This window comes from Podarcis muralis, chromosome 3, assembly GCF_964188315.1.
Source record: "Podarcis muralis chromosome 3, rPodMur119.hap1.1, whole genome shotgun sequence".
Lineage (NCBI taxonomy): Eukaryota > Metazoa > Chordata > Lepidosauria > Squamata > Lacertidae > Podarcis > Podarcis muralis.
Genome location: NC_135657.1, coordinates 38,150,474 through 38,170,127, shown reverse-complemented (window position 1 = coordinate 38,170,127; position 19,654 = coordinate 38,150,474). Strand labels below are relative to the sequence as shown.

General features: G+C 44.7%; 1 protein-coding gene across 2 annotated transcripts; it reads right to left on the bottom strand.

Annotated features, from left to right (window-relative positions):
• Positions 1 to 793: 793 nt before the first annotated feature.
• On the bottom strand, positions 794 to 16,552 carry DRC5 (dynein regulatory complex subunit 5). 2 transcript variants are annotated; one of them, XM_028724372.2, is made up of 5 exons: positions 16,442 to 16,552; positions 9,683 to 9,987; positions 8,282 to 8,850; positions 5,932 to 6,381; positions 794 to 1,066 (listed from the first exon to the last, which is right to left on the bottom strand). In XM_028724372.2, exons 2-5 carry the CDS (start codon positions 9,858 to 9,860, stop codon positions 854 to 856), a joined length of 1,410 nt encoding a protein of 469 aa, XP_028580205.2. In that variant the 5' UTR covers positions 9,861 to 9,987; positions 16,442 to 16,552; the 3' UTR covers positions 794 to 853. The 2 variants fall into 2 exon arrangements, with proteins under 2 accessions (XP_028580205.2, XP_028580206.2); XM_028724373.2 differs by having other exon boundaries at positions 16,459 to 16,552.
• Between the last annotated feature and the right edge of the window lie 3,102 nt (positions 16,553 to 19,654).

Genomic DNA, 19,654 nt, shown 5'->3' with positions numbered 1-19,654 from the left:
GCTGGTGTGTGCCCTGGGGTATAAACCAGAGGTTTGCAGGATGTGATCCTGCAATAAATTTTGGGGCTTCTGTCAGGTTTCAGCACCATCAGTTGCAGGGTCAAATGGACAGCTCCCTGCTTTCCCATGTTAATAGCATGGCTTGGCCAGGCTGAGAGCACCACTAGACGGTGATGGCAGCAGAAGGCTGAACCTTAGTCATTTTTGGTCTGCTTGCTGTTTCTGCTATTGAGAGGACTTTTGCTTTGGGATCACAAGGGGGAAAGAGGGTTGATGCGGTGGCAAAGAGAGAGGAAAAGTTTCATTCAAAGATTTACAAAAAAATCAGTGAATTATTAAACAAGAATCTTGTACCTGATGGATTTTGTTAGATCTAGCTCACTTTCAACATACTCTGCCTTGCTTAACCTGCTTTTACAGTATTGTCATGTTCAGTTCCCAGAATGGCCTGTCAAAAATGATTTAAAAAGATTTAATCAATGATTAATAATCACCATAATCTAGCTCCATCAGGGTGTACTTTACAGAGTAGAAGTCCCTGCCTTTAGCAGCTTCCGATCTAAAATCTGACAAAGAGGAACAAGAGAGCAAGGGGAAGAAGGGGTAAACAGGGAAGCCACATGCTTTCCGTCGCCCCTGCTAGGGTTCGGCCCAGGCTCAGGTGCAATATGACATGGGACCAAGGGACTTGTGCCACAGGCTTCATGGGAAGGTGAAGAGAAAGGCAGGAGGAAAGGAAGTTATGGCCAGCCAAGATCAAACACAGCTGAGAAGGAACTTCTGAGCACAATGCTTAGCAGATAATAAAATAGGCATTTAATCTAACATGGTGAAGACAAAAACACAGGAAATGTTAGCCTTGTTCGGGGTGTTTTTCTTCAACCGTATGTGGGACAGGTGCAGAGGGCGGGTGCTGCAGGCTTTTGAATCGGGCTAGTTCCTGGTTGGTCTTTATGGCCTGGTTAATGAGGTATTCACTCTCTTGGCCCACCTCTGCCAGCCTCAGGTCAAATTCTACCACTGTCTTGTTATCAGTCATGCCTTCCAGCAGCTGCTTCCCTCCATCCTGGAATCAATAAAAAGACTAGGCTGAAGGTCAAAAACACACATGCACACAAGCAACCCTTGGGTTTAAACCACATTGCCCCAAAGCACCTTGGCTGGTTTGCAACCAAGACCTAAAAATGCCTTGAGGAAGGGGCAAACATGCTTCCTTACATGCTATTTTTTATTTACAAAAAGAAAAGACAATGAAATCTCATGGAACCCTTAGACAAAGTTATTATAGCATAAGTTTTCATGGGCTGAAGCCTACTTCATCAAACGTGTTAAGTGAACTCTTAGTTGGCAGGTATATAAAGGTATATTCAGAGCGTCTCACTACTGTGATTATAATGCAGTAGTGGTGGATTAACACCGGGCATCCACACATCATTCAACTTCAGTAGTTCTTCTGCAATGCTTCCCCAATATTATCACCATCTAGAGCGGCAAAAAACCCACCAGAACACTTGTGGTATGAAAAGTTATCAGATTTTAGCATTTTTAGATGATGATGATGATGATTATTATTATTATTATTATTATTTTGCAAATGAGTAAGTACGACCAGCCCAAAACCTTTGCAAATGCAAGTGGCATTGAAAGTGTGATCAGGTCTAACTGCTCCCATAACATCCTAAGTACAAATCATGAAGAACGCTCAATAAACAGCATGCCACTAGGAGGTCCTATAAAACTGAAGAACTTTCAAAATTATAATACATCATCCTGTACATAACATTTATTAAGTGTACCGGTGTACCGTATTTTTTGCCCTATAGGGCGCACCGGCCCATAGGGCGCACTTATTTTTTGGAGGGGGGGGGGGATAAAGAAAAAAAATTATTCCCCCCCAGCCCCAAAGAGCAAAGAAGCCATGAGAGTGAGCGGGATGGATCCCGCTAGCTGTCCTGGCTTCGTTTTTAGCCTCGGGGCTGGGGTTCCGGGAGGGAAGGCGAGGTTGCGCTCAACCTCGCCATCTCTCCCGGAGCTTGCGGGGCTGGGTGCCGGGGAAGCCTGAGCTTCCCCCGACCCCAGCCCCCAGAACGGGTCCGGGAGCAATGGCAAGGTTGCGCAACCTCGCCATCGCTCCCGGAGCTTGCTTGCGGGGCTGGGGGCGGGGGAAGCCCGAGCTTTCCCCGTCCCCAGCCCCCAGAACGGGTCCGGGAACTCCCGCCGGTCTCCCATGGCTTGCGGAGAGCTGCCCGAAACTCCCGCAGGCTGCCAAGGCTTGCGGATATCTTCCTGAAGCCTGGAGAGCGAGAGGGGTCAGTGCACACTGATGCCTCTCGCTCTCCGGGCTTCAGCAAAAGCCTGCATTCACCCCATAGGACGCACACACATTTCCCCTTCATTTTTGGAGGGGAAAAGTGCGTCCTATAGGGCGAAAAATACGGTATATACCACTCTTCATCCAAAGATTTAGAGCAACAAAACTGCCTCTGCCAGTGTGAAAACATTTCACATGCTGTGCACATATCAACAGTCCTCTAACGCTCTCTCCAGCACAGAGAATTGACCAGCCTTTTATTAACCACTGCAAGACTCGTAATAGCACAACATTGGAAAACAAAGCTTGCAATTCCATTCTATAACTGGATTAATAATGTGTGGGAAGTGGTTAACTCAGATCTCACAAGACGTGGTGAAAGGGACAACCGATTTTGGTGACATATGACTTCCCTTTTTTGCTTATGTTAATAAGCAGGGGAAATATTTTTCTTCCCCCTCTCAAGAATGCCCATGGAGATGATATGTACCTTGATAACTATTGTGACCTACAAGCTGTATGACCTATAAACTGGGTGAAAATGTTCATACCAGAGAGTTCTTGTTTTTGATGGAATTGCTTCCTTGGGATTGTTGTTTTATTGTTTAAAAATTTAATAAAATTTCCATGGAGGGGGGTGGGAAAGAGTCCATCTTTTGAGCACTGAGTTACTGGAGCAGCCCCTACTCTAAAATAGGGAGTGCTTGTAGAAATATATTTTAAAAAATAAAAAAAATTGTCCAGTAGCACCTTAAAGATAAAGGAACCCCTGACCATTAGGTCCAGTCGTGACTGACTCTGGGGTTGCGGCGCTCATCTCGCTTTATTGGCCGAGGGAGCCGGCGTACAGCTTCTGGGTCATGTGGCCAGCATGACTAAGCCGCTTCTGGCAAACCAGAGCAGTGCACAGAAATGCCGTTTACCTTCGCGCTGGAGCAGTACCTATTTATCTGCTTCCACTTTGATGTGCTTTCGAACTGCTAGGTTGGCAGGAGCAGGGACCGAGCAATGGGAGCTCACCCTGTCATGGGGATTTGAACCGCCGACCTTCTGATCAGCAAGTCCCAGGCTCTGTGGTTTAACGCACAGCGCCACCCGCATCCCTTAGTAGCACCTTAAGAGATCAACTCAGTTTGTTCTTGGTATGAGCTTTCGTGTGCATGCACACTTCTTCAGATAGAGAGCACTTGTGCAGTTAAACTAGAACTTGCAGTTTGAAACACACACACATATACACACACACACACACAGAGAGAGAGAGAGAGAGAGAGAGAGAGAGAGAGAGAGAGAGATTGGTGTTTCCAACATGCTTCTTCAATAACTACCAATCTGAATTCATCATGCATAGGGAGGAGAAAGGGATGGCTGGCAGGAAGACAAACAGGGACAATGACCTGGGGATAGCAGGAGCTTATGCATGGGAACAGATCACAGTGTGTGTGTGTGTGTGTGTGTGTGTGTGTGTGTGTGTGTGTGTTAGAAGAGTCAAAGTATGAGGACAGGGATGAGTTCCTTGTGTGGAGGTTGCCTCTGAAACCCTGCTGTGCTGAGATTCCGAGGTGCTTAGAATGCATTGCACCCTCCTTCCCAGTTCCAGGCACTTGTCCCTTTAGCCCGAAGCTGTGCCTCTTGGAGTAGAGAGGGATGCTCACCAAAGCAAGCAGATTTGTCAACCTCTCCTGTCACCTATTCATCAAGCTACTGCTGCTTATTGCCAAATGCTCACAGAATGGATGGTGTGTCACGCTCCCCGTTATGAAAGTGTCATTATGACAGTGACATCTTCCTACCTCCTCATTACCATGTCAAGAGATGATAAAGTGTTTGCTTAGGCAATTCGGTAAGATTTTGGCATCCTGGGGGAAAGAGACAAGAAGTCATTAACTCCCTCAACCTCTGAGGCATCTAAAAAAGCATGTAACAGATCCAGAGGGAACAGTACTGGCATGGCAGGAACTAAAAGCAGGTGATAGCATCGTGATACATGCACCAGACAGATCTTAAAAGCATGTGATGAAAAGTAGAGATTTCTGAGCTGACATGGGCTGATAGGTCTATGGAGTGGCATTCTGTTCTGTATCTTCTTGCTTCTCAACCGCTTCTGCCCTGCCCGTCCCAGTCTGGATTTTAAGAAAAAGTCATCACACAATTAGATGAAGGACCCTACACTTGCAGACACCCAGAATTTAGAATAATTTCTGGGGAAATCAATCATACCATCTTCAGAAATTGGAATACTGCCATTTCGTTTAAGCCCATTAGCTACCTGGAATCTGGTGGCCATGTTACTGCAGAAGATTGGAAAAGATACAGCAAACCAAGCAAAATCTGCCAATAAACATGCAAAAGCTGCTGGAGTTTTCAGAGCTTTTGCTTCCATTGGATCACAACTCTGAATATTAAGAGTTTGCACACTTTTATCCACAAGAACTGATCCAGTAGAATATTTTGCTTCGTGAAAGATGGGACAAGAAAATCTAAAGCGTGCTTGGATAAACATATACAAGCAACAAAGATTAATATATGTAGCTCTACCATGTAGAGAGTTGCCAACTTCTCAAAAGACAGCCACTGAGGATAGGATTCAAACCTCTGCCCTTTGGTAAAATACGGGATTTCAGACAGTCCTGGGGCACGTTGCCCAATCTCTGCCTTTGTTGCAAGCACAAACTAGGAAAAGATGGCAAAGCAGCTGGTATGCTATTTTCTGCGGCAACATTATATAGAAATGAACAGAAATACATTCCTAACAGGTTGCATCAATCACCTGTTGCCACATTATCAAATTAAGAAAAGATGTGTAAAATGTAGTCACACATAATGCTGCAATGTAGAGTTCCAGAACACAATTTGAAACAGCCCGTTCTCCAGCAGCTTTCTCTGCTGCTAAGCAGAGAAATAAGAACATTCATCCTTCATTGTAAGCCACATATATATTCTGGGTTTATTGCTAGCAAACCACAGAAAGTATTTTAGGGGCCCCACAAGACATTATTGTACATTCATCACGATTTGTGCTCATCATACTATCAGGGTGGTTATATATGCAATCACACTTTCAATACCATTTGCACCTGCAAAAGTTTAAGGGCAGTTATACTGCTTTGGCTGCAGTCAGTGTGAATCCTATAGCTTTCCTGCTAAAATCCCATAATTTTTTTATACTACAAATGTTCCTACACACACACACACACACACACACACACACACACACTATTGCTATAGTACAAACACTATTTGCTATAGTACAAAATCACATGGACTGTGCTACTTCGGTTTTGAGTTAAACACAAAACAAAATTCTGCAAATTAAAAACTAGCACAAGGAGGAGTGGATTAAGCTAGAAGCTCCCTGTGATATGACCCTCTTTTGCTAGTAGGGAGTTTAGTATTTCCACCCCCCACCTCATTCTCCTACACATGTAGGCCAGTCCAAGTCTATCCCAGCCAAAAATTCACTGTGAGATGACAAGCCACTATCTCCCAGCTTCAAAAGAAACATCATCTGACCTACTTTACAAGGTTGTAAGGATTACTTAAGATAATGCATGTAAAGTGCTTTGAACATTCTATACAAGTGCAATGTGCCCATCCCCCTTGTAGGAAAAGAGATTGCGTACTAGCCCAATGTGGTTGCAGGAGAGGTTGATGTGAGTCAGAGCCGTGTTCTGAGCAAGGACCTGAGAGAAAAGGGTGGCCGTTGGCTCCGACAACTCATTGCCACCCAAGTGAAGATTTGTCAGAGTTTCGTTAGCCAAGAGGGCATGGCAAATGGCTTGGCCTCCCTCATCCTCAATGCAGTTGAGACGCAGATTGAGGGACGTCAGAATGGAATTCTTGGACAAGGCGTGAGCAATCGCCTGGGCTCCTTGAGCACGGATCCTGTTATCACAAAGGTTAAGGGTTACTATCTTGCTGCGGTTGATCAGTTTGCCAACAGCTCGTGCTCCCCGGTCTGCTATCAGATTGTGAGATAAGTTTAGTTCTGTTAGCGAGGGGTGGTCTAATAGTTCATGGATCAGCACACGAGATTTTTCGTCATCCACTTTGCTTCGGGACAGTTTGAAGACCTGCAGAAGAAGAATAAGGTTACACGTTTTGAGAAAGAAAAATAATTCAGACAATTTTTATTTTATTTTTGCCTCAAACCACACAGTTTTCACTGAAAGTCAAGGGATTTGGACAGCTCATTGCCTTAGCTGTTTTTTTGAAAAAGTTCACATATCAGAAGCAATAAGCGTAACCTGTATTTCTGGTAAAAGGCTTTTAAACTGCTCTACAATCTGGAACCACAAGGAGTTGTCTGAAAGGCTCCGTAGTTCAGACAGTAAGTCTGTGGTTAATTTTGCCTAATTTTCTCAGAAATATTAGAATTTAGAATCAAAGATTTCTCCATTGCCCCTAAGCAGGCTCAAGCCTTTATGTGATCTAAACTGGCAGGTAGAGGGGTGGTTCAGTCATCAAGAGTGAGATACAACACAAGTTTTTCAAGTGCTATAAGCCAACGGATAGCTTTTGTACGCTACTGAGGGTGGTTTGAGGGTGCGGAGTTGAAAGGTCATTCCACCCATCCTCCTATTTTTTTGGAGGAACTGTAGGTCTCTAGCAACCAGTAGAGGCTATTGCTTACCTTGCTTCCTCATTTAACCCTCTTATGCAGATGTCTACATTATAAATATATTGGGGAGGAGCAATTTAAAAAGGAACCTTAAGGCTGTTGTTTTAATGCAAGCCACATTAGGACCAAACTCAACAAGATGTGGGAGACCCATGATTCAATCTCTCTTCATTTGTTTTTTCTCTCTCTTAAAGAGTTGCTATAGAGGGCCACCCATGTTGGATTAGGCCTGTACTGCAGGAGGAGGAAGACCTAACTCTTTCCCCCAAGTAATTTTCCTGATCTAGACTGCCACTTGAGGGAGGGATTTTGATCAGAGAAAGATGCTGAAATATGTGGTTAAATGCCCCCTCTCCTGGCACTGTAGCTCCAGTCTGGAGGCCCTGTGGCTGCTTTTAAGTAAAATGGAAATGCCAAGAGATTAAATAGTGGATCTCCCAAACTTTGCCTTATTTGGCCTTTTTTGGGGGGTGGGGTGTTCAATTTAAATCCATGGGACTTGAAGTTGAGATTTAAGAGCTTATTTACCAAGGCTTCATCTCACTGCTTTAATGTTTAAAGCTCTAATACCATGTCATACTGTCCAACTTTTTAATTTCAAAAAACAGTTCACACGTCTTCCGGACCACACTCCGGGGCAAGTCGCATGACCCACACTACAATTCCACCCCCTAAAAGCACTTTTTTTCAGCACAAGAGTGCTGCCCCCCAAATGGCCACCGTGATCTCATACAAAAAAAGGGATGTCCCATTTTTTCCAGGACACTTGACAGGTGTGCCATGTAAGCAGGGTCAATCACATAGGTCCTTTGCACATCAACCTTGCACAGCTGGGATCAGGTGGGAAGAATCCATGTAGCTGACCCCATCTACACCAGCTGAAGCTAAGGAAGAGTGGCTCCCATCACTTAGCTGTAATGGCATCTAACTTTAATATAAGAGTGTTTGAGATTAGTATACAAGTATGGTGCAAAGGGGGCTCTCTGTGGCCCTGGAAGTACAGTAAGCCTGCACCTTATGTACATTTGTGTGCATTCAGCTTTCCGTGCTTAGCAAAAAAAAAAAGGTTAAAAAAATTAAAAAATGAGTGGAAAGGGGGCAGGCATCTGGGGGAAAAAAGACTTTGGCAATCCCACCCACCATTGAACCTAATGTGCTTTGACTAAATGCAATTTTGGCTTTAGGCATGATCCCCGGAATGTAACCTAAGTTGTGGGCCTACTGTACCGATGTCAGGTAATGATTTGGACAAAATTATTCACTAAAGGTTTAAAATTGTCCTCTGACCCTTGGGAACCATCATTCTAGGTTCAGAGTTTCTAAAAAGTATAGAACTGTATATGGCAAGTTACTTTTAAAGTTGGACACTTCTTGACAGCATTGGCCAGGGAGCAGCAGTCCCGGTAGGTGAACTCAAAAAGATTCCACTCAAAATTCATGCCACAATCTTTAACGCCATAAGATAAGTGCAGCTCCTCTAGGTGACAGAGCGCTGGAGTGAGCATACTCATATCAAAATGGTCCATGGAAGGTTCATCCATTCCAGAATCACTTTCTGCATCAGAGGCTTCTTCGTCTTCCTTTTTCTGATCTATTTTCACAGGTGGAAGGAACTGGTCGATATCTAGCTTCTTCACATATTCCTTGCAGAGTGGGATGACATCCAGGACCTGGTTGGGGTTAGTGGTGTCTGGAATGTAGAACTTCAAGATGTTCTCCAAGTGACGTTCAAAAAACATCCGCTTCCAGCTGTTTCCATAGCGGGACACGTCACAAACTGCCCATCTCGCAATGCAACATCGTTTCCAATAACCTTCATCACTAATCAGGTTGGCAGTCACAGTAAGGGGCAGACTTGTGGAGACCTTGTCCAGCACCTTCCTTTGGTGATCAGGAAGGAGGCTATTCAAAATAGGATTACCTGGTTGGAAAAAAGAGAAATGAGCCTTCCGGAATGTGGTGTCTGTTTGCTGCTTTTTATACCACCATGAAGATCTATTTGCTAGGTATAGATAGATTATTTATCTGTTTGTTTGATTTTTAAATTATCCTCCCCAAAGCAAGTTACAGTAATCAATAAAACAACAGAATATGCATCTCAGTTATTACAAAAGAATAAGAAAAAACAGCAACACTAAAAAACTCAAATAACAGCAGTAAATAAAATAAGCAGATAACCTTTTAGCATTAGAATAGCACCAGCAGATTAAACAATTATTCAGACATAGCATCATATGTTGAAAGCAACACACATTTTAGTTTGTACAAGTTTAGCAGTGCTTCCACTAAATAATCTTGAGAGGAGTAATTTGCTGAGGATGCTAAGAATTCCATTAGGAAGACCAAGCCCTACTCCCAGAACAATAGTTTCCAGGATTCCCTAGGAACAAATGAAAGTTTTGTGTTATACTGTAGACTACAATGCTTCAAAACAAGGCAAAAATAAAGGTATTGACTGGTCATCAAGAATCAGCAGCAGGAATGACTTGGTCTAGAGCAGCCAAAGTGGTACCCTCCAAAAGTTGTTTAGGACTACAGTTCCCATCAACTACATGGTCAGGAAGAAAGGGAGTTGTGATGGAGGGCACCACATTAGCTACCCTTGGTCTATGGAATAATTCCCTCGCATTTAAAGAACCATTCCACTTAGTTTCATGTTTAAGAACTCAGTCCTCAACTGCATGTATAATTGCAACCTGTGATCTAAAGGTTCATTCTCAGCAAGAGAGACCAGAGGAGGAGAAATTACTTACTTTCAAAGTTGTTGATTATGTGCTGTATGCAGAGCTCTGTGAGCTGGGGCACTATAGCTAGACTCCACTCAGGATCCTCAGCTATAATCCGCCGCATTCGCCGAGGGTTAGCTGCTGGGTTTCTGGTCCGGCTTGGGGGAGGGACTGCATTGGGGTCTGCAGCAACTGGCTCCTGCATCTTGAAGTGCTGGAGTAAAACCTCTCTCTCTCTTCTCTCTCTTCTCTCTCTCTTCTCTCTCCTCTCTCTCAGAATGGTTTGAAAGTTCTGCGCAAACTGGAACACTAAAGTTCAGCAGCCATTCCTCCTAGAAAAATCCAGAAGTCAGTACCACTCACTGATGCTAATAAAATATTGGATGTGGTGCATTATACTACAAGTGTAGGGAGGAAGAAGTTCCTTACAACTGCATTATTTAAATCTCTGATGTAGTCCAATCAATTATTAGCTCCACCAATGCACATAACAAAACAAGGAAGGTAGACAGACTGTTTCACTGGACCAACTTCTGTGAATATAAGAACATTTAATAACTGGAAGTTGTTTACATCAGAAATTTGTTTCACCTTTTCTTGAGCTATTAAATGTCTCCTAAGATGAAGCAATTATATGAAGTGAGTCATACGCAGATTGGATTTATAAGCACACTGGAGTGGTGGTTTCACATCAAAATGCAGCGGGGTGTCAGTGCAGGGGGCTCACATGATGTAAAAATATATTTATACATTAAAAAAAACACACCAAGCAAGCACAGAAGAGAATCTGGCAGTCTCATTCTCCTTTCTCTGAACTAGTCTAATTTCATACGCCAATCTTACCTGCAGTACCCATATTTCTTAAGGATCATGCAGACAACATATTATCCAAGTTGCAGTTCATCCATTCCACATCCTAGGAGTTGAAGTGCCAAAACAGAGGCACAACACAATAGCAAAGTATAGTCTGCACATTTTGACTGGAGGGGATAGCTCTGAAGCAAGGAGATAACTGTAACTTGCCCCCCTAACTCTCTTTTAAAAAATAAGGCTAGAAATGCATGCCATCACAGAACAGAGCTCAGGGCCTCCAAAGAACAAGATCAGTGGTGGAGAACCTGTGGCCATCCAGATGTTGTTAGATTACAATTTGCCCCCAATCATTAGCCGTGCTAGCTGAGGCAGGTGGAATTTTAGTCCAGAAACATCTGGAAGTCCAAAAGTTCCCCCCTGCTGAGCTAAATAAGCTTACAATTATATTTTAACATGGAAACCATTATAGAAGTGGGCAATCCTGCAGGTTCCTTACTGAGATTTTTCATTAAAATGCTGGGTGAATACTGTGGCATAATGGGGGAATGCTCAGCCTCTTAATCTCTTCAAGGTTTAAAAGTTGAGCGTTCTTTCATTTTACCAAAGTGCTCATCTAGGCTTTTAAAGAAAACATGTTAAAAAAGGCTGGAACTAAAAAAAAAACCCATACAATAAGCAGTAACAGTGCATCTCTACCCAGGAGTAAATCCCATTAAGCTCAATGAGGCTTACTTTAGACGGCACAGCAGTTGGATACGGTGTGTGAATTGAGAGTGGAAAATGTTCATGTGCACAAGACGTCCTTGTAACCTTCTACAAAGACACCTGCAGTTGCGTGGAAACTAGTGCCCCAATCCGGCACACTTCTGCTGAGAAGTGCTTTGATCTTATACACTACCTTCCCATTACAAAGAGAGAGAAGCCAGTGCCACGGCAGAGATCAAGCTCATTATTTCCTTCCTGTTCATGAAGCTGCTCCATTTTGCTTTCAAGCACACATAAGAAGCAGCCTTTGGTGTGTGAAAGCCCTGGTGCCTTTGAAACATTTGCAATGGGCAATTTTTCAGCCCCCAAACTTTCTGGGGTAGTGCTGATAAAAACAACCTGCTAAATCACAAGAGCAGACCTCTACAAACCCTTTGAAGAATGCAAGGGGGCAAAGCCAAGTTATTCATGTTGTGTTACTGATAATGTGTCTGCAAAGGCTTCTCAGATGGTAGCAGCAAGCAGCAGGCGAAGCAAAGCACACTGAAATGAAGGGCAGGGAGAGGCCAGGTCACATGGATACTTAGGTGTCTACAGAAATTGTGAGACAATGCTGCCCAAGGGCCAAATGACATGGAATAATATCCACTGGAGACCAGCTAATCCGAGTGGGGGTGGAAAATCAGCTATTTTGGAGCAATCTTGCAGGCAACTAAGATTCTTAACCCCAAAAGCCACACAGAAAACCAGGAGAATGCAACAGCCCTCATAACTGTGGTTTCTGCTCTCTGTGATTCTTCCTTCCTGCGTGAAGCCAGCCCAGCGCTGCTCCTCAGTCAGAGATCCGTAGGGCTTCTGCAGATCTGACTGCTGTGACCAGAACCATCTTGTCACTCCAATCTTCATCAATCCCAGAATATGGAAGGGAGAAAACAGTTGGCAATTGCAAGAACAACCCCCTGGGGTCACGAAGCACGAAAACTCAAAAGCTTTCTGCACTTCCCAAACAGTCCAAATATTACTGGACAATAGTAAACGAACCACTGTGCAACTGTAGCTTCTTCCAAGAGGCAGGCATGGACATGAGTTTATTTCTGTAAAACACCATGAACTGCATAAACGATTAATAATGAGCAGGATTCTAAAAAAAATATTGGGAACAACTGTGAATTTAATTGTCAAAATATGCACATACAAAATTGTATTTAAAAAATAAAACATCTCATGATTAAATATTCCATAAAGCAAGACAGCAGCTGTAGGTGAATTTCAACTAAATCTCTACTGACTTTTAAAAAAGGAGCCTGCAAGTGCAGAACAGTTCATTAAAACCTCTAATGCCAGTTGTAGCTCATAAAGCCTATGGCTTGAATCCAAAGAGCCACTTTATGCAGGAAAAGCATTTCCACACATGGTCAGGGAAGTATCATTTCTATTTCCGACTGTTCTGAGGAGTACTTCTGAAATTCCCCTGAGTTTTAGGAACAGCTTAAAGGCAGCATGGAGGGCTGCTTTTAAAAAGAGAGGCTCCATTCAAAAGAAGTGCTGCTCTGTAGGCAGTTTACCACACATCCCTTTAGTTTACATGCCCTGAAACTCTTCTAAATGCTGCAATTTTGTGATCATCTGCTGCAAAGTGTGATGCTTTGTTGCAAAATTCCCAAGGACTCTTTTTGCTGGTGACCAAATGGCAAGCTTTAGGATCCAGCAGTCATTGTCAGATATGATGGCGCCCAGATTTATTCCCTTTTGTACACACAATTCCACTATTCTAGGGCTATCCAAAAATCACTGGTACCCTTGGTATAGCTAAAATAAAGCCTGGGTTTAAGATTATTTACAATTCAAATGTCAATTAGAAGTGTGACACCACACCATGTTCTTACAATCCACATGATAGGCATGGCACATACACTTGTCCTAAACTAATCCACCTAAAGCCTGCTACCGACAGTGGCACCACATCTCCTTACGGGAAAAGGGGGCCGTTCAATTTCCTCTGCATACAAATCAAATGGCATCAATTTAGCATCCAACTCTTTAGCATCAACCTGTGCTAGAAAACTGATTTGGTTGCAACAATTTCCAGTAGGGGAGCCATGTTAACCTGTCTTGTGACACCCTAAAGACCCACAGATTTATTACAGCATGAGCTTTTGTGGACTACAGTGAGTTGTGATTCTGCAGTTTCAATTGCAGCCTGCCTTTGAAAGGGCTGGGAGACTGAAATGGGAAACCACCAAATTACCATTAATCACATGTGGACTGAATACACTGCAAACTGAAAAAGGCAAGTGTCCGTAGCTTTGGCAGAAAGCAGGGCTCTTCCCATCCTACGTACAGTAGTGCAAGCTCATTTGGTAGTCAGGATTAATAATGTTTTATACCTTGGGGGCTTGTTTTTATTTAGGTGTTTTTTTTGAAAATTTTAATTGAATAATGCTGTTTGCAATTTCATTGTTTTATGTAAACCACTTAGAGATGTTTACTTTATTAAGTAGTATATCTGGTTTTATAGACACATAAATAAAATAGGCTGCTTATAGTTCTAGTAAATAAATAAAACTTTTCTGACTCTACCTATTGCCAGTAATTTCTCCACTAGAAGCTGTTCTCTATTGTACTCATGAGCTGTGTACGCTGTATTATGAAGGGATTGCAATGTTCTAGGAAAATGAGGCAAAAACCTCAACACAGTGTTCAAACTTACTTTTTGCTTTTACAAAGCATGTGTGTTTCACTCACTCCACATTCAGTGTCATTACAAATATAGCAGAGCAAGGTTGCTATGGTGTGATGAAGATTCCACAAGGTGTCTGAATTAACTCTGTGATCAAATGCCTGGGGAGTTGTAAGGTGCTAGGTCTTGCAGTGAGTCATTTATCACACTGAATCAATTTACAGGATCTCCTGATGCAGCAATCACATATCACCATGGCTGTTCTATACTTCATTTTCTTATTTTGTCAGTACATACATATATTCCTCTGTACTGCTTTGGGTTCACATTCATATATTCATGGATGATTAGATAACTTTCTACCAAGTTACCACATTTATGTGACCACTTAGTAAACAGATTATATTGCCCTGCCAAAGTACAAACAGGTAGTTTATGCCCCCTCCTCCAGTTTTTTCAGCTTTCCACTTCCAGTATGGAAATGTAAAGTTCTCATTTTTTCACAGGACAATATAGATTACTAGCATACCAAGTGGTTATACGCTCACTGTGATATGCTATTATTTGATAAATAGCCTTTCTTATTCACTCATCATCTCAGATTCAATGAACATTGGCTGAAAACATAACTGCTCCCATAAATGGCACACTGCCATATAATATATGTAGTCTCCTTTCTTGACATTTTGCATTAAACAGCATGTTAAGATGCAGCTAATTAGAAGATAGCATATAATTGTATATGTAACTTTCCACCCACGTTGTGCCTAAATCAAGTGCATTGCAAAAGTACTGCTAAAAGAGATGCAACAAAATGCCAAAATGGAGTCAATTTCCAATCTATACAATTTGCGCAAGGATGTATAAGCCATAGATTTAATCATAGAAGAAAAAACATCACTGACTTTCTTCCATGTCCTTAAGTACTTCATTCAATTTCTTTATTTTAAGCTGCTTTTTAATAGTCAAGCCCTTTTTCAATTCAACTTTCTTTTAATTTAAGAAATAAAACCTGCTTACTGGGAAATATTTTCTGCTTTTAGATGCAACACAAAGTCCACTGAAATGAATATTATATAAACCCTACCTTCTAATAGTGCAGTACTGAGTAGATGCAACACCCACTCAACAATTGCAGGGGGTAGGGCTAAATGACCCTCGTGGTCGCTTCCAACTCTACAATTCTACAGTTCTATGCAAGCAATGCTCCAATTACAGGAGAAGGTGCTCTATTTTTCATGATGTTTTTAGAAGCCTGGGAGGGGGATTGTCTAAATTGCGGGGCAGTCCATGGGAGGTGTCTTGTCATTAAAAGCTCCCCTATCTCTCTTTCCCCATAAGTCAAGCACCAAATACAAATACTGTGAAAGAGAAACAGCTTTGCACCATTTGCTATTCTCCAAAAGCTCTCAGTATTTCTTCACACGCACACAGCCACTTTAGCCGTATTTTAAATGTTTACTTAACCCACCCCTTTTGCATTCCCAATATGAATTCTAGTTTGCAGTCCTTAGAAACAACTGATCACCTGGAAATACTTTTAGTTACCCCTAAACCACCCCAAACTTCAAGGATGGCAAAAGGGTGAGCTTTCTCTTGGTCTCTCGGTGTGTGCCTGTGGAATGGATAAAGTGAGTGTTCCAAATTCACCGTAACTGTACAAAAAGGGAACTACCAGCCTTTGGCACTTAACCCAGAGTACGGTGGTACCCCGGGTTAAGTACTTAATTCGTTCCGGAGGTCTGTTCTTAACCTGAAACTGTTCTTAACCTGAGGTCTGTTCTTAACCTGAAGACCACTTTAGCTAATGGGGCCTCCTGCTGCTGCCACACCACCAGAGCACAATTTCTGTTCTCATCCTGAAGCAAAGTTCTTAACCCGAGGTACTATTTCTGGGTTAGTGGAGTCTGTAACCTGAAGCGTATGTAACCCAAGGTACCACTGTAATTAGAAGGCCAAGATCTCACATTTATGACAGCAGAACTGCCTGCCTCTTACTTTAAAGAAAGCCTGTTCTTTCCTTAATATTATAGCCTGTGAAAACACACACACACAGAAACACACAAACACACTCTCTCTCTCTCTCTCACACACACACACACGCACACACACACAGAGAGAAAGAATCATAGAGTTGGAATATATATTAAAAGAGCGGTGGCGGCAGAAGGAGTGCTGGGAAAAGGGCTTAGGGGTTGCCTTCATCGTCGTTCTTCCAATTGCTTTGTGGGGTCCCCTGCCTGCTGAGCTAGTGTGGCGTAGCCTGAGAGCAGAGTTCAAATCCCCACTTAGGCAAGAAGCTCACTGAGTGACCTTGGGCCAGTCACTGCCTCTCAGCCTATAAGCTACCTCACAGAGCTGTTGTGGGGATTCAATGAGGAGGGGGAGTCATAGAAGCTTAGAACTATAGAGCTGGAAGGGGGAACCCCAAGGGTCATTTAGCCATGCAGGGAGAAACATGCACACCACCTTGAGCTCCTTGGAGGGAAAAGGTGGTGCACACATGCGATAAATCAATAAACAAACCAATAAACCTTCGACCTGTTGTTCCCCTTTCACGGATGGCCCCCCTGCACCCCGAGTGCTACCTTCACATTTTGCTAACCCGGAAGTCTCGAGGTTCCCTCTTCTCCCCTATCCCGACTGGTCCCAGCACACGCCCGTCTCCCGGGCCGAGCTATCCCACTTGTCTGCTTAGTCCTCGGGGGTGGGGGGGGCGGTTGCTAGGGAAACGAAGCGTTGCCAAGGGCCGGCGCCAGAGATGCAAGCGCGGCCCCGCCCCGCCAGGGGCTTTCAGCGCAGCCTCCAATCAGCATGCGGGAGCCGCCCATTCCCGCTTCAGAGGGGTGGGCGCGAAGAAACGCCCAGGGGCGGGGGTTAGGACTGCGTTGTCCCCTTTGCGTTTGAAACAAAAATCGTCAGGGCGACGTTCCGTAAAGCATTGCTGTCCCTCCCCGCCCAAATAATGGGTACCTCCCGCCTTCAGAACAGGAGGCTGCGCTAAGGGGAGTGAGAGGCGCTGGTAAGAACAGCGCGCGCGGTTTTCGTGTGGTGAAGAAGAAGACGGGGCTCCTGCACCTTTAATAGCTGTGCCACTTGCAAGGTGCAGGAGCCCCTGGTCTCGCGTCTACCTGGCCGCCCTTGGAGAACCACCCATTCTTCGCCCAGGTGGCATGGGCGTAGCCAGGGGGATGCAGGAGGAGCAGCTGCCCCCCACCAAGTAAATAAATAAAAATACTTAACTAACTAATTGCATCACAGATAACTCGGTTCTGTCCTCCTCCCCCCACCCCAACATGAAGCCTGCCGCCCTAAAAAATAATTCCTGCCTAAGCCCATGCCAGGGACGCGGGTGGCACTGTGGGTAAAAGCCTCAGCGCCTAGGGCTTGCCGATCGAAAGGTCGGCAGTTCGAATCCCCGCGGCGGGGTGCGCTCCCGTTGTTCGGTCCCAGCGCCTGCCAACCTAGCAGTTCGAAAGCACCCCCGGGTGCAAGTAGATAAATAGGGACCGCTTACTGGCGGGAAGGTAAACGGCGTTTCCGTGAGCTGCGCTGGCTTGCCAGATGCAGCTTTGTCACGCTGGCCACGTGACCTGGAAGTGTCTCCGGACAGCGCTGGCCCCCGGCCTCAAGTGAGATGGGCGCACAACCCTAGAGTCTGTCAAGACTGGCCTGTACGGGCAGGGGTACCTTTACCTTTTTAAGCCCATGCCAGGTGATTGTTGGTTTTAGATTAAAACATTGGTTTTAGATTAAAACATGTGCCTGACAGGCGTCCATTCATTGCGGACTGCTATGACAAACCTAGATCGGGACGCGGCTGGCGCTGTGGGTAAAAGCCTCAGCGCCTAGGGCTTGCCGATCGAAAGGTCGGCGGTTCAAATCCCCGCGGCGGGGTGCGCTCCCGTTGCTCGGTCCCAGCGCCTGCCAACCTAGCAGTTCGAAAGCACCTCCGGGTGCAAGTAGATAAATAGGGACCGCTTTCTAGCGGGAAGGTAAACGGCGTTTCTGTGTGCAGCTCTGGCTCGCCAGAGCAGCGATGTCACGCTGGCCACGTGACCCGGAAGTGTCTCCGGACAGCGCTGGCCCCTGGCCTCTTGAATGAGATGGGCGCACAACCCCAGAGTCTGTCAAGACTGGCCCGTACGGGCAGGGGTACCTTTACCTTTACCTTTTTATAAAAAACCTAGACAGCATCTTAAAAAGCAGAGACATCACCTTGCCAACAAAGGTCCGTATAGTTAAAACTGGTTTTCCCAGTAGTGATATATGGAAGTGAGAGCTGGACCATAAAGAAGGCTGATCACCGAAGAATTGATGCTTTTGAATTATGGTGCTGGAGGAGACTCTTGAGAGTCCCATGGACTGCAAGAAGATCAAACCTATCCATTCTGAAGGAAATCAGCCCTTAGTGCTCACTGGAAGGACAGATCGTGAAGCTGAGGCTCCAATACTTTGGCCACCTCATGAGAAGAGAAGACTCCCTGGAAAAGACCCTGGTGTTGGGAAAGATGGAGGCCACAAGGAGAAGCGGACGACAGAGGGCGAGATGGTTGGACAGTGTTCTCGAAGCTAGCAGCATGAGTTTGACCAAACTGCGGGAGGCAGTGGAAGATAGGAGTGCCTGGCGTGCTCTGGTCCATGGGGTCACGAAGAGTCGGACACGACTAAACAACAAGAAATAGGAGCACTCCAGGGTTTTCGTGGGAGCAAACGCTAACGCACCTACTGGGTGGCATGTCCCCAGTGGGGCAGGCTTTTCAGTAAACTTGCATAGGTTTAGCCTGGAGGAGGGCGTGCCGCTGTAATAGGTGCTCTCGTCATCCCGGCGGCGGGCTCTGGCATGCCTTTGCCACAGGAAGCTTGGGATGGGTGCCACCTTCCGAACTGGGTACAACAGTACCACGAGGAGCCTTGCTGTGCACCCAGTCTGGAGAATACAGCCCTATGTTGTAGGAAACCGTCCTGGTGATGAACCAAGAGGCTCCTCTACAACGGACTTTGCTACTTTGCTGCAGTGATCGTTGTAGGAAGCACATTGCAAACGAGAGGGAAGACATCATGCAGAATTGTGAGCCCCATTCCCCTGGAGCGCTGGGAAGTCTCATGGCCAGGAAATCCTCTACCGGGCCGGTTATGAAGAGAATATACCGGAGGGTTGTGCAGTCCCTATGATGCAAATATGCGCGGGGAGCAGCGAGGCCGCAGTTGGGCAGCGCTGATCTGGAAAGTAGCAGCGAGAAGCTTCCCCTTCTCCCCGAAAAGCCCATCCATTAGCAGCCAATGAAAGGCTGCATTCACCAGCCCGTTGCAAACTCTGACTTATTTATTTAAGTTTGTATACCGCCCTTCATTCAAAGATCTCAGGGCGGTTCACAAACTTGTTTCTCTCCTGACACTGGCTACATCCAGAATTGCCAAAGTCCCTCCCCCCCCCCCAAAGGTGGCATATATAACCCAGTAGCCCAGCTATTATCATGCTTGTTAAGTAAACATTTGCCTGTTAAGCAAACCACACATTCCTGAATAGAAAGCCATTTAGCATATCCAAAAAGGGCACTTGTCACATGGCAAGTGAAATTACAGGGAAACAAGAAGAAAGCCTTTTTGGTAGTGGTACCCACCTTATGGAACACCCTCCTGTCAGATGTCAAAGAGAAACAATTATATGACTTATTCGGAAGCTTTCAATGTCTGATGCTTTGTTCTGTTGGAAGCTGCCCAGAGTGGCTGGGGCATCCCAGTCAGATGAACGGACTCAAAGAAATAGATACATTAATAAATTAACAAATTATTATTAA

What these genes read in the sequence shown, in the direction of transcription:
- DRC5 (XM_028724372.2), bottom strand. Translation starts at nt 9,860, where the DNA reads ATGCAGGAGCCAGTTGCTGCAGACCCCAATGCAGTCCCTCCCCCAAGC. An exon ending in CATAATCAACAACTTTGAAA is followed by an intron (nt 8,851 to 9,682) that starts GTAAGTAATTTC and finishes TTTTCCAACCAG; the next exon opens with GTAATCCTATTTTGAATAGC. An exon ending in CCTGCAACCACATTGGGCTA is followed by an intron (nt 1,067 to 5,931) that starts GTACGCAATCTC and finishes TATTGATTCCAG; the next exon opens with GATGGAGGGAAGCAGCTGCT.